We start from the raw sequence: 13,949 nt of genomic DNA, 5'->3' as shown, positions 1-13,949 counted from the left end.
TTAGAGTTCCTGCAGTGAGTTAAGTATCCATACTGCTGTAGCTCAGGCGGCTGAAGGAGATACAGGTTTGATCCCTAGCCTGGCATGGTGAGTTGTGCAGCTACAGGTCAGATTCAATCCATAGTCTGGGAATTTCCATATGCTGCGAGTGCAGCCATTAAAAAATAGATAGATAGATAGACAGACAGATAGGCAGGCAAAAAAATCAGATCAAATCACAAGGTTCCTAAGCAGCAGAGCTGAGCTTAAAATGAGGTTCCTTGAATCGTAAATGTATGCCCTTTCTATTGTAGATAGCATCTTACCTCTCACAAATGCAAACACAGACCTTTGTCTCCTCTTATGCACTGCCACTAACAAAGAGATTACATTCCATTTATTCATGGAAGTCATCTAGGACAATCCCATAAATTCAAACTGTGAGAGAGAACATGCTTGTCTCTAGGTAATCAATTAAGATTCCTGCTGCGACACCCCTGTTTTGTCAGGTATTTAAAAATCTTCATTATCCATTGCTTCTCGCCTTGCCCACTGCAGCTGGCAAGCACTGTTATCCTCCCTTAATAAGCCAAATCGACCAGGGAATAGCCTGGATTAGGAGCACTGATACCCAAAGCTCCTGCATACACGCTCCGAGTCTCCTGTCTAGGCTCAATGAATAATTCATAAGTCTCTTTCTTAGGTGGAAGTCCAGTTAGGAGTCTAGCAGAGTTGATTGCTTCTGAGCCATGAAATGGGAACACTGCTCTTTGCCTCATTTTCCTCCTATCTCTGACTGCTGCTTCTTACGGGGAATCCTCCTAATTCTTTCAAGAGTTGATACAGCACAAGATTTTCATCCCAACCTTCTCCTTGGTTATCCTCTTCACTCATTCAGCCACAAAGGTATCTGAGCTCCTACCACATGTGCTTGCCAACCGCCTATTGGCTTTTAGGTCTATTTTCAGGTCTTCCTCTGTTTTGCTGTGTATTACATTTTCCCTTGTCCTCTAGCTTCTGGTGGTTACTTAAAACTTATGGGATGTATGGTGTAACATTAGAGGGTGGGAAAAAAACAGATCTTTCTTTCTTTCTCTCCCTTCAGCCCCTCCTTCCTCTGAGCTTCAGATCCTAGATCCCACTCTTACCCCTCTAGGTAGCCCTTAGTGGTTTCTAGCTCCTGTCAGACAATGGGCATCCTTCCTCTCCCGCCCTTCCGGCTCTAGTGGTGATAGCAGGTTCCAGTTATTACTAACCTATGAGCTTCCTTATTTCTCCCTGTTTGGCTTTCCAACTTTTCCATCACTCTTTTAGCAAGTACCTGTATTAAATCCCATCTGCTTGAAAGACCTAGAGGAGTATCTTCCTGCCTCTCTCCTGACTGACACAGACAACTTTCGGAGTTCCAAGCTACAGAAACCAATCCTGACCTACTGGCGAGAAACAATTCCATCACAAAAGATGCTGAAGAGATCAGAGAATCAGTCTCTGAGAGGACCAAAGAACCAGGCTTGGAGACAGCAAGGGAAGGAGCTGTGGTCAAAAATCTCCAAGTAGGTGAAGCCATGCTTGATGTCTTGGGTTGTGCCACAGGTGCCACTGACACTGGATGCTGGAGGATACCAGTCAAATTGTTGTCTCTGATGCCATTTGTCAACAGAATCAATTCTGGTAATTTACTGCTTCTTCCTGAGGTTAGTTTCCAATCTAGAGAGTATGGAGATGGGCATGCCTGATGGTCATGTGCCCACCTCTGGCCGAAAGTATATCGGACCTTTTCCATTTCTTGTCATGAGAGATAGGCTCTTTATAGGCAGAATTCCCTAAATGTAGGATAGAGACTTGGAGCCTTGTGTAGACCTTGAGACAAGGATTCAAGTGTAAGTGGTTTCCTTGGGAGTTGCAGGAATCACTGGTAAGGAGGTGGGGAAAGTAAGATAGAAAGGGAGGGTAAATTATCAAGTGAGTTATCACTATGAAGTAACCAGAACTAAATCCTTTAGGGGGAGCTTGGAGCCAGTATAGGGGACATGCCTGAGAGTTGCCCCAGGGACCAGGAGTGGACATATTTATCCATCAACTACCCCACACTGCTGAGAACAGATGGGGTGGGGCTTAATTCCCATGCCTTCCCAGCTCTCTCCACCATGTGTTGAGCTCACCAGCCAAAGAAAACCTTCAGGCAAAGAAATGCAGCAGGGAGAATAGCTGGAGCTTGGGCAGGTGTAAGCTGAAAAGGTAAGGGAAAGATGATGTGGCAGGGAACTGACTACATCTGCCAAAGGGAATAAAGATGAATAGCAAAGGTCTGCTAGGAACTGCTTAGCATTGAAGATACAAAAGTGGCTAAAAGAGATGCATTCTTTACCTCACTAAGCTTATGGTCTCAAGATTCAGATATTGGAACAGGCAGGTACATTCACTGGGATAGGAACAAAAACAGAGGAAGCCTACTGAGCTAGAGGTAGACCTGAGGCCTCTAAGACAGAGACAGCATCCTACTCATTTTTGCATCCCCACTCTCTAGGATGTTTCCTATTCAGTATATATTTTCTGGCCCAATGCTGACCTTCTAGGCACAGTCCTGTTGTGTCATATTCACTGTCTCTGTTTCTTAACTATAACCCAGCAACATAGGTGTGTCTCTGTTTTACAGGGATGAAAGTTAAGGCACTTGTGACTATTTGTTTACCCCTAGTCATTCTTAATACTCAGGAAGACAGAATTTATCCAACAGTTATGCCTTTGGTATGCCCCCTTTCCAAGCCTGGGTGATCCCTAACAGAGAACTCATCCCCTGAGTTGTCATCGGCAGATAATCTTCATATCCTCATGAGCTAAGTTCTGAGAACAAGAACTATGTCTGTTTTGTTTAGCACCATATACTCAGCATCCAGGCTAGTGCAGGCATATTCTATATGTGCAAGCCTTATTTTACACTGATGGTTTTTTGAAGGACTTGAATAAATAAGGCTCAGAGATAATGAATAACTTGACCAGTCACAAATCTAAGATGTGGCAGAACTGAGGTTTGAACTGTGTACCCTGTGTCACTCCCAACTATCTGTTATATTTGCCAAGCATGAAGCAACTTATCTGTCTATGGCATCTAGAACATTTAACTTGGCTTAAAGTTGCTATCTTAAGGTCAAAAGTAATGGCTCAGGAACTGTCTAAGGGCTTCATATAATCATCAGGATGAGGGGTTATCAAGCAGAACTCTGGACCTAAAGCTGGAAAAAGTTTCTTAGAGGACAAGGTCCCCATCCAAAGCTTTGGAAAAACTGGATAACCTTTAAAATTCACCCTAGATTTAACTTTCTAAGCTTTTTAACTTAAGCACTAGGTAAGTGTTCCCTCAAGCACCACTAACTGATTTTAACCTCTTTAGCTTACTAAACCAATGTTAAAATATTGGAAATAAAGTCATTTTAAGGCACCTGAAACATCTTCTTATCCTTCTTTAGACACTGCAGCAAAGTCATCACCAACTTTGAGCTGTCAGATGGACATGGAGCCATGTTCAAAATGCAGAGGAAGAAGGAGGTATGGTTTGGAAATCAGTCAAAGTTATTCTTCTGTCTTAACATGTTTTCATTCTTTCTTTTGGCAAAATTAAAAAAAGTCATCAATCCTTCACATACGCATTTTCCTCATTTCCTCAATTCTAAAATGGCCAAGCAGCAGCATAGATTTAATAACAGCATTTTGATAATGAGGAAGTGGAAGACAGAAAAGACAGGGAAAATCTTACATGAAATGTTCACAGAATTTACAGTACACACAGCCAGATTTTAAAGTGCTAAAATGTAGCCCCAAGAAAGTCTTAGAAGTGAAAACACATGCTAATGCTTTTTGTATTAGCATTAATGAAGAGTCTTTATATTCTGTCCAAGTGAAATAGCTAGATATAACCAAAAAATACAGGTCATAAACAAAAAAAAAAAAAAACTTTCATATAAATTACAGTTACGAAGAGGTAAATATGCATTTTAAAATTTCCTTGAAGCACATAAAGAATTTGAATTTGTTTCTGAAAGCCAGAAAATTGAAAAATCATTAGATCAGTCAATATTTACATGTATAATAATACAAGTGCTTTGATAATCAGTATAAACTTTCTTGGTAAAACCTGAAGTAGGATCTAATTTCTATGTTAGCTCTTTTTCTTCTGCAGTAAAATATGCCAGTGCTCCATCAGCTTTAAAGTGGAAATGAATAAATGCAGCAACTCAGATTGAGTTATTCCATCATCTCTTTGACTTGATGGCTGCTTCAGAAACTGAGAGGTGAATACTGTGTTGAATTCATATGGCTCTCACCACTTCAGTAAGTTCCAGCGAAGTTCTACCATAGTGCCCACCAATAAGATTAGAATGGAAGCCAAAAGCAAAACATCTTTGTTAGAGGGTCAGCATTTCACGAATCCTTTAAGGACCTCAATATATAATCTATGATACACAATGAGAAAATCAAGAGCAGGACAAAGACATTGAATGTATATGGAAGGCGTGAAAGAAAACACTAAAATCAAGAACACATGCCCAAAATTTACATCATACAGATAGACTAGGAATGGAAAACACCTTGATTCTCTTTTGCCCCTTCCTCTGCCCACAGTTGAGCCCTAATCAACCTTGGAGCCAGATACACCCTCAGAATCCATCTTAACCCATTTCCTGAAAAAGTCACTCCAGAGAACTGGGAATAGAACCAAGATAGAATTCTTTGCCCCCCATCACTGAAGACTGAATATTTTAAGCCATAGATATTTCCCATATATCATGTACCCTGGCTACACTGAGCTAGTCACCAGTCTTTGAATATGCTAGGTGACTTCAAGTATGTGTGCCTTTGTTTATTCTGTTTTCTATATCTGTAGAAATTTTATTTATCCTTTGTAGCTCTCTATAAAAAAATTCTACTTTTATGAGGCATACCCCATTCATATTCTTCATAATTGTTTGAAGTTGTTCATTTATTCCATGAGCTAAAGGTGCCTAAATATCTAAAAGAAAAATTTTACCAAATAATAATGATGATAATAATATAATTATATAATAATTATTACTACACAACATATAAAATATATTTTAGGGCGTTCCCTTCGTGGCTCAGTGGTTAACCAACCTGACTGGAATCCATGAGGATGCAGGGTTCAATCCCTGGCCTCTCTCAGTGAGTTAAGGATCTGGCAGTGCTGTGAGCTGTGGTGTAGGTCATAGACGCAGCTTGGATCCCACGTTGCTGTGGCCTTGGCATAGGCTGGTGGCTACAGCTCTGATTAGACCCCTAGCCTGGGAACCTCCATATGCCCCAGGTGTGACCCTAAAAAGAAAGATTGTATATGTATATAATTTTAGCCCACATAGAGAAATGGTGAAATTTATGAACTGGAATTTTTGTTTAAAGGTGTAGCTTCTACTGTAAAGTGAGTCCATATCTAAAAGTTTAGGGTAAACCTGGATTCCTATTGTAAAATGTAATAAAATCAGAAATTCAAACATAATATCACGTTGTCCTGTGCTACAAGAAATCTACCAAAATACCTTACCTCATAAAAGTTACTTTAAGAATTAACAAATATTCTAGGTCAGTCACTCCCACTTGTGCTGACATTCAGAATCATAAGGGGATCTTTTGGGGACTATATATTCCTTAGCCTCATATTTGGCCTGTAATAATCAGTATTTTATAGACATTTCCCTAGGTGAACTGAAGAACAACCTGGTTGAACAAAAGCTTGGACTCAGGGGAGGAAACAAGATGGTGGAGTAGAACGACCTTGAGCTCACCTCCTCCTATGACAATACCAAAATCACAAATAACTGCTGAAAAATCATCAGTAAAAAAGACTAGAACCACCCCAAACATATTCTACACCCAAAAAAGCAAAGAAGAAACAACAAGATGGTAGAAGAGGTGCCCTCATGATATAACAAATCCCATACCATCTGGGTGGGAGACCCACAAATGAGAACAATTATATCAGAGAAATTCTCCTATAGAAGATAGAATTCTGAGCCCCACATCAGGCTCCCCATCCTGAGGGTCTGGCATTGGGAGGAAGAGTCCCCAGAGCATGTGGCTCTGAAGGCCAGCAGGGTTTGAGTGCAGGAACTGTTCCTAGAGAGCACATGCACAAAATCTCTCACACAATGTCCCAGCACACAAGCAGTGACTTCATAGGAGCCTGGCCCAGACCTACCTGCTGGTCTTAGAAGGTCTCTGGAGAGGAAGTGGTGGCTATCTCTGGGTTCATAAAAGCTAGTGGCAGAAATAGTGGGGAATATTCATCTGCATGAAATTTCCTGGAGGTAGACATCTTGCTTGGATCATAACACTAAGACTTGATCCCACCCAACAACTTGTGGGCTCAAGTGCTAGGATGACTGAGGCCAAACAACCAATAGGGCAGGAGCACAGTACCACTCATTAGCAGATAGGCTGCCTAAAGCCTTCTTAAGCCTACGGCCACCTCTAGATATGCCCCTTGACCTGGCCCTGCCCACTAGAGGACCAAAACCAAGCACTCCCCACCCCCTCCCACTGAGAAGCCTACACAAGCCTCTAGACTGCCTTACCACCACCAGGAAGACACCAGAAGTAAGAAAACTACCATCCTGTAGCATGCAGAACTAAGGTTGCAAAGAGATGGTCAGAACCTATGGTGGAAATCAATGCTGCAGAAGAAAGAAAGAAAGAAAGAAAGAAAGAAAGAAAGAAAAGGGAAAGCTCATGGTAAAGGCAAACATACAGTAAAGGTAGGAAATCATCCACAAATACGATATCAAAAGTAGTAATCATTAAAGGAGGAGAGTACAAATGCAGGAATTTAAAATGCATTTGAAATTAAGTGACCAGCAACTTAAAATAATCATGTATATTATTATAAAGACTGCTATGCCAAAACCTCATAGTAACTGCAAACTAAAAATCTATTAATATATATGCAAAAAAGAAAAAAGAATCAAACACAGTACTAAAGATAGTCATCAAATCTACAGGGGAAGAAAACCAAAGAGTAAAGGGGGAAAAAAAGACCTACAAAAATAAATCCAAACAATTAACAATACAGTAATAAGAACATACAAATCACTAATTACTTTAAGTGTAACTATATTAAATGTTCCACAAAAAGACAGACTGGCTAAATGTATACAAAAACAAGACCTGTATATATGCTAAACATAAGAAACCCACTTTATATTTAGAGACACAGACTGAAAGTGAGGTAATAGAATAAATATTACATGCAAATGGAAATCAAAAGAAAGCTAGAGTAGCAATACTTATATCAGAAAAAATAAATTTTAAAATAAAGAAGGTTACAAGAGACTGCATAATGATCAAATGGTCAATCCAAGAAGAAGATACAACAATTGTAAATACATATGCACCCAACATAGGAACACCTCAATACATAAGGCAAATGTTAACAGATATAAAACAAAAGAATGACATTAACACACACAGAGTGGAGGACATAGCACCCTACTTACATCATCCAGACAAAATCAATAAGGAAACACAGGCCTTAAATGATGCACTATACCATAAGGACTTAACTGATACTTATAGTAAATTCAATCTGAAAGAAGCAGAGTACACATTCTTTTCAAAAGCACATGGAAAAATCTCCAGGATAGATGATTACATGCTGGGCCACAAAGAAAGCTTTGGTAAATTTAGGAAATTTTAAATCATAATAAGCATCTCTTCCACCTATAAGGTTAAAAATCAACTGCAAGGAGAAATCTGCAAAAAAACTGCAAACAAAGGGAGGCTAAACAATACGCTGCTAAATAACCAGCAGATTACTGAAAAAAATCAAAGAGGAAATAAATACCTAGAGACAAATGAGAACAAAAACATGTCAATCCAAAACCTATGGGATGTGGCAAAAGCAGTTCAAAGAAGGAAGTTTATAGCAAGCTTACCTCCAGAAACAAAAAAATCTCAAATAATCTAAACACCTAAAGCAACTAGAGAAAGAACAAACAAATCCCAAAGTTAGTTGAAGGAAAGAAATCATAAAGATCAGAAGAGAAATAAATGAAATAGAGACTAAGAAAACAATAGAGATACCACAAGTAGGGGGGATGGCAAGATGGCAGAAGAGTAAGAGGAGGTGCTCACCCTCTCCCACAAACACATCAAAACAACACATCTACATGTAAAACGATTCACACAGAACATCGACTGAATGCTGGCCAAACTTAAACCTCCAAACAAGGCAAGAAACTCTTGACAGAACTGTATAGAACAAAAGAAAAAAGAGAGAGAAGGAATCAGGACAGTTCTAACACTCCTGTGAGGGAGTTGTGAAGGAGAAAGGGCACCTACACCCAGGGAAGCCTCCTAACCAATGGAAAGATCAACTGAGTGAGAGGGAACTCCAAGAAGCCAAGAAAAGCACAGCAGCAGGTCTGAGATCCAAAAAGCAGAGTGAGAGATGCAAAGCCCATCTGAACCACTAGCACCAACACCACAGACTGAGATGCTCGGCAGGGGCTGGGCCCTGAGACTGAACCCCAGGAGGTCGGTCAGTCCTGGAAAGCAGGTTGGAGCTGGTGGTGTGGAGACAGCCTAAGGAACTAGGGAGTGGTGCTCTGCTGGTAGGGGGAGCAGTGTGCTAAGGGCTGGGAAGTGGAAAGCCACAGCAGAAGGAACCTGGGAGAAGGTCTGGACCCTCAGGAGAGGCAAGGTGCCACTGTTGAGAAGGGGAGAGGAGGAAGGGCAGACGACCATAGAAAACTCCTTGGGCCCCAGTGTGCACGCTTGCACACTGGATCTCAGAGAGCTGAGTGCTCCTTCCCAGTGCCTGGGCCCCATCTGTGCAGATCAGGCCCTGCTGGCACCCTCCTGTGCTCCAGGCGCCCTGCCCTCATGGAGCCGGCCCTGCCAGACCACCCTGGACTGTGCCACAATACAATTTGGCTTCCCCAAAGCCACAGAAAAAGAAAAACACAAGCGCAATGAAGAAGCTCAGAAACCATTCCCAGTTAAAGCAACAGGAGAATTCACCTAAAGTAATCAGCAATGAAACAGACCTCTGCAGTCTGACAGACTTTGAGTTCAAAAGGGAGATAGTGAAAATGCTGAAGGAATTGAGGGAGGATATGAACAGTAATGCAGATTCCCTCAGAAAGGAGCTAGAAAATATGAGGAGCCAAGATAAACTAGAAAATTTATTTGCAGAGATACAAACTGAACTAAAGGCACTAAAGGGCAAAATGAATAACGCAAAGGAACAAATTAGTGACTTGGAAGATAGAATAATGGAAATCACCCAAACAGGACAGCAGACACAAAACCAAACATAAAAACATGAAAGCAATATAAGAGACCTATAGGATAATATAAAGTGGGCCAATGTACGCATAGTAGGAATTCCAGAAGAAGAAAAAGGAAAGGAGATTGAAAATATATTTGAAGAAATTGTGGATGAAAACTTTCCAAATCTAAAGGATACTGATATCAAGATACAGGAAGCACAGAGGGCTCCAAACAAGTTGAACTCAAACAGGTCCACACTAAGATATAATAAAAATGGTAAAAATTGAAGATAAAGAGAGGATTCTAAAGGCAACAAGAGAAAGGCAAAGTGTTATTATAAGGGAACTCCAATAAGGCTATCAGCTGATTTCTCTACAGAAACACTACAGGCCAGAAGGGAGTGGCAAGATACATTTAAAGCACTGAAAGGAAAAAAAAATGCAACCTAGAATACTCTATCCAGCAAGAATATCATTTAAAATAGAAAGGAAAATAAAGGATTTCTCCAATAAGCAAAAGCTGAAAGAGTACAGCAAGACGAAACCCATTCTAAAAGAAATACTGAAAGGGCTTCGCTAAATTAAAAGGAAGAAATCACAATTGGAAAGCAGTCACTTAAATAAGCCAGCATACAGATCCAAACATGAAGATGTTAATAATAATAAAACAAAAGACATCAAAATCATGCAATGTGGGAAAGGGAAGTAAGAAAAAAATAGATTCTTTTTTTTAATCTTAATGATGTGTTTGAGCCTATGTGATTATCAGGCTAAAGTAAGCAGATATAGGAAGGTGTTAACATACTTAAAAAACAGGGCAACCTCAAATGAAAGCCAAATATTACATTCACAAAAACTGAAAAGAAAAATACTCAAGTATAAAATAAATGGAAACCATCCAACCCAAAAAAGAAAAAAAGAGAAACATAGAGTCAACTGGAAAACAAGGCTTAAAATGGCAATAAATAAATATCTATCAATAATCACCTTAAACGTCAATGGACTGAATGCTCCAATCAAAAGACACAGGCAGATTGGATAAGAAAGCAAAAATCTTTAATCTGCTGCCTACAAGAAACTCATTTTAGGGAAAAGGATACATATAAATTGAAAGTGAGGGGGTGGGAAAAGATATTTCATGCCAATGGACAAGACAGGAAAGCAGGAGTAGCAATACGCATATCAGACAAAATAGACTTTAAAACAAAGGCTATAAGAAGGACACTATCCATTCAAGAAGAGGATATTATAAATCATCAATATATATGTCATAATACAGAAGCACCCAGACACCTACAACAAATACTAACAGACATAAAAGGAGAAATTGATGGGAATAAAATCATAGTAGGAGACTTTAACACATCACTCACATCAATGGACAGATCCTCTAGACAGAAAATCAATAAAGCAACAGAGATCCTAAAGGAAACAATAGAAAAGTTAGACTTAATATTTTTAGGACATTATATCCAAAAAAATCAGAATACACATTCTTCTCAAGTACACATGGAACATTCTCAAGAAATGATTGCATATTGGGGCACAAAGCTAACCTCAACAAATTTAAGAGTACAGAAATTATTTCAAGTATATTCTCTGGCCACAATGGCATGAAACTAGAAATCAACCACAGGGAAAGAAATGAGAAAAAACCTACTACTTGGAGACTAAAAAACATGCTACTAAAAACCAATGGGTAAATGAGGAAATCAAGAAGGAAATTAAAAAATACCTTGAGACAAATGATAAGACACAACCACTCAAAATCTATGGGACACTGCAAAAGCAGTGCTCAGAGGGAAGTTCTTAGCAATACAGACCTTCCTCAAAAAAGAAGAAAAATCTCAAATAGACAGCTTAACCCACCACCTAAATGAATTAGAAAAAGAACAAGAAAAATCTGAAGTCAGCAGAAGGAACGAAATCATAAAGATCAAAGAGGAAATCAATAAAATAGATTCAAAAAAGCAATAGACAAAATCAATCAAACCAAGAGCTGGTTCTTTGAAAAGGTAAACAAAATTGACAAACCTCTGGCTAGACTCACCAAGAAGAGGAGAGAACCCAAATAAACAAAATAAGAAATGATGAAGAAATCACAACAGATACTATAGAAATACAAAAAAACGTACATGAATACTATGAACAATTGTATGCCAACAAATTTGACAACGTAGAAGAAATGGACAACTTTCTAGAGACTTACAGCCTGACAAAACTGAATCAAGAAGAAAGATCAACTGAACAGACCGACCACTAGAAATGAAATTGAATATGTCATAAAAACACTCCCTACTAATAAAAGTCCAGGACCAGATGGCTTCACAGGTGAATTCTATCAAACATTCAAAGAGGAACTTATACCCGTCCTCCTTAAACTTTTTCAAAAGGTTGAAGAAGAAGGAACACTCCCAAAGACATTCTATGATGCCAACTTCATCCTAATTCCAAAATCAGACAAAGATAACACCAAAAAAGAAAACTATCGGCCAATATCTGTGATGAATATAGACGCAAAAATTCTCAACAAAACTTTAGCTGAGTCCAACAACATATCAAAAAGATAGTACACCATGACCAGGTGGGATTCATCCCAGGTTCACAAGGATGGTTCAATATATGCAAATCAGTTGATGCCATACACCACATTAACAAAAGAAAAGTCAAAAACCACATGATCATCTCAATAGATGCAGAAAAAGAATATGACAAAGTCTGACATCCTTTCATGATCAAAACTCTTACCAAAGTGGGTATAGAGGGAATATTCCTTAACATAATTAAAGCCCTGGATGACAAACCCACAGCAAATAGAATACCCAATGGAGAAAAGCTGAAAGCCTTCCCGCTAAAATCTGGAACAAGACAAAGAGGTTTGTCGCCACTCTCATCACTGTTACTCAACATAGTATTGGAAGTCCTAGCCACAGCAATCAGGCAAACAAAAGAAATTAAAATCATCCAAATAGGAAGAGAAGAGGTAAAACTGTCACTGTATGCAGATGACATGATACTATACATAGAAAACCCTAAGGACTCAACCTAAAAATTACTTAAACTGATCAACAAATTTAGCAATCGAAGCAGGATATAAGATTAACATTCAGATATCAGTCGCATTTTTGTATACTAACAATGAAATATTAGAAAAGGAACACAAAAATACAACACCTTTTATAATTGCACCCCAAAAAATCAATTACCTGGGAATACACCTGACCAAGGAGATAAAGGACTTATATGCCGAGAACTGTAAAACAGTAATCAAGGAAGTTAAAGAAGATGTAAAAAAAAGAAATGGAAAGATAGTCCATGTTCCTGGGTGGGAAAAATTAATATTGTAAAAATGGCCATACTACCCAAAGCAATCTACAGATTCAATGCAATCCCTATAAAATTACCCATGACATTTTTCACAGAACTAGAACAAACAATCCAAAAACTTATATGGAACCACAAAAGACCCAGAATAGTCAAAGCAATTCTGAGGAACAAAAACCAAGCAGGAGGCATAATTCTCCCAGGCTTCAGGCAATATTACAAAGCCACAGTCATAAAGACAGTGTGGTACTGGTACCAAAACAGACATACAGACCAATACAGCAGAATAGAGAACACAGAAATAAACCCAGACACCTATGGTCAGTTAACCTTTGACAGAGGAGGCAAGCATAAAATGGGAAAAAGATAGTCTTTTCAGCAAGTATTGCTGGGAAACCTGGACAGCTGCATGCAAATCAGTGAAACTAGAACATACCCTCACACCAGGCACAAAAATAAACTCAAAATGGCTGAAAGACTTAAATATAAGATAAGACACCATCAAATGCCTGGAAGACAACATGGCAAAACATTCTCTGACATCAACCTTACAAATGTTTCCTCAGGTCTCCCAAAGCAACAGAAATAAAAGCAAAAATAAACCAATGGGACCTCATCAAACTGACAAACTTTTGCACAGCAAAGGAAACCAAAGTGAAAACAAAAAGATAACTTACAGAATGGGAGAATATAGTTTCAAATGATGCTGCTGACAAGGGCTTATTCTCTAGAATATACAAGAAACTTATACAACTCAACAGCAAAAAAGCCAACAACTCAATGGAAAAATGGGCAAAAGACCTGAATAGGTGTTTCTTCAAGGAGGATGTACAGATGACCAACAAGCACATGAAAAAATGCTCAACATCCCTGATTACTAGAGAAATGCAAATCAAAACTACCACGAGATACCACCTCACACCAGTCAGAATGGCCATCATTCATAAGTCCACAGATAACAAATGCTGGAGGGAGTGTGGAGAAAAGTGAACCCTCCTGCACTGTTGGTGGGAATGTAACCTGATACATCCACCATGGAGAACAGTATGGAGGTACCTTAGAAAACTATACATAGAACTACCATACAAACCAGCAATCCCACTCTTGGGCATATATCCAGACAAAACTTTCCTTAAAAGACACACATGCATCCGCACATTCATTGCAGCACTCTTCACAATAGCCAAGATATGGAAACAACCCAAGTGTCCATAGACAGATGACTGGATTAGGAAGATGTGGTATATATACACAATGGAATACTACTCCACCATAACAATAAAATAATGCCATTTGTAACAACATGGATGGAACCAGAGACTCTTATACTGAGCGAAGTTAAATCAGAAAGAGAAAGACAAATACCAT

General features: G+C 39.1%; 1 protein-coding gene and 1 long non-coding RNA gene across 6 annotated transcripts in view; one reads left to right on the top strand and one right to left on the bottom strand.

Annotated features, from left to right (window-relative positions):
• The window catches only part of LOC146407043 (uncharacterized), a 118,063-nt gene extending 112,578 nt beyond the window's left edge, over window positions 1-5,485 (top strand). For both annotated transcript variants that reach the window (XM_084986894.1, XM_084986890.1), the window contains 3 exons: window positions 1,294-1,532; window positions 3,447-3,525; window positions 4,157-5,485. In XM_084986894.1, the coding sequence (XP_084843020.1) occupies window positions 1,294-1,532; window positions 3,447-3,525; window positions 4,157-4,159 (321 nt within the window). In that variant the 3' untranslated portion in view covers window positions 4,160-5,485. The remainder of the gene's footprint in view (window positions 1-1,293; window positions 1,533-3,446; window positions 3,526-4,156) is intronic.
• The window catches only part of LOC100737021 (uncharacterized), a 171,855-nt gene that overhangs the window by 15,363 nt on the left and 142,543 nt on the right, over window positions 1-13,949 (bottom strand). The window lies entirely within an intron of this gene.

The sequence above is a fragment of the Sus scrofa genome, chromosome 1, assembly GCF_054392235.1.
Source record: "Sus scrofa isolate SSC_HxYL_T2T_F1_AM1 chromosome 1, Sscrofa_HxYL_maternal_Yorkshire_Landrace_v2.0, whole genome shotgun sequence".
NCBI classification, from domain to species: Eukaryota; Metazoa; Chordata; class Mammalia; order Artiodactyla; family Suidae; genus Sus; species Sus scrofa.
The sequence above is the reverse complement of the archived record's forward strand: the minus strand, read 5'-3'. Positions and strand labels throughout refer to the sequence as shown.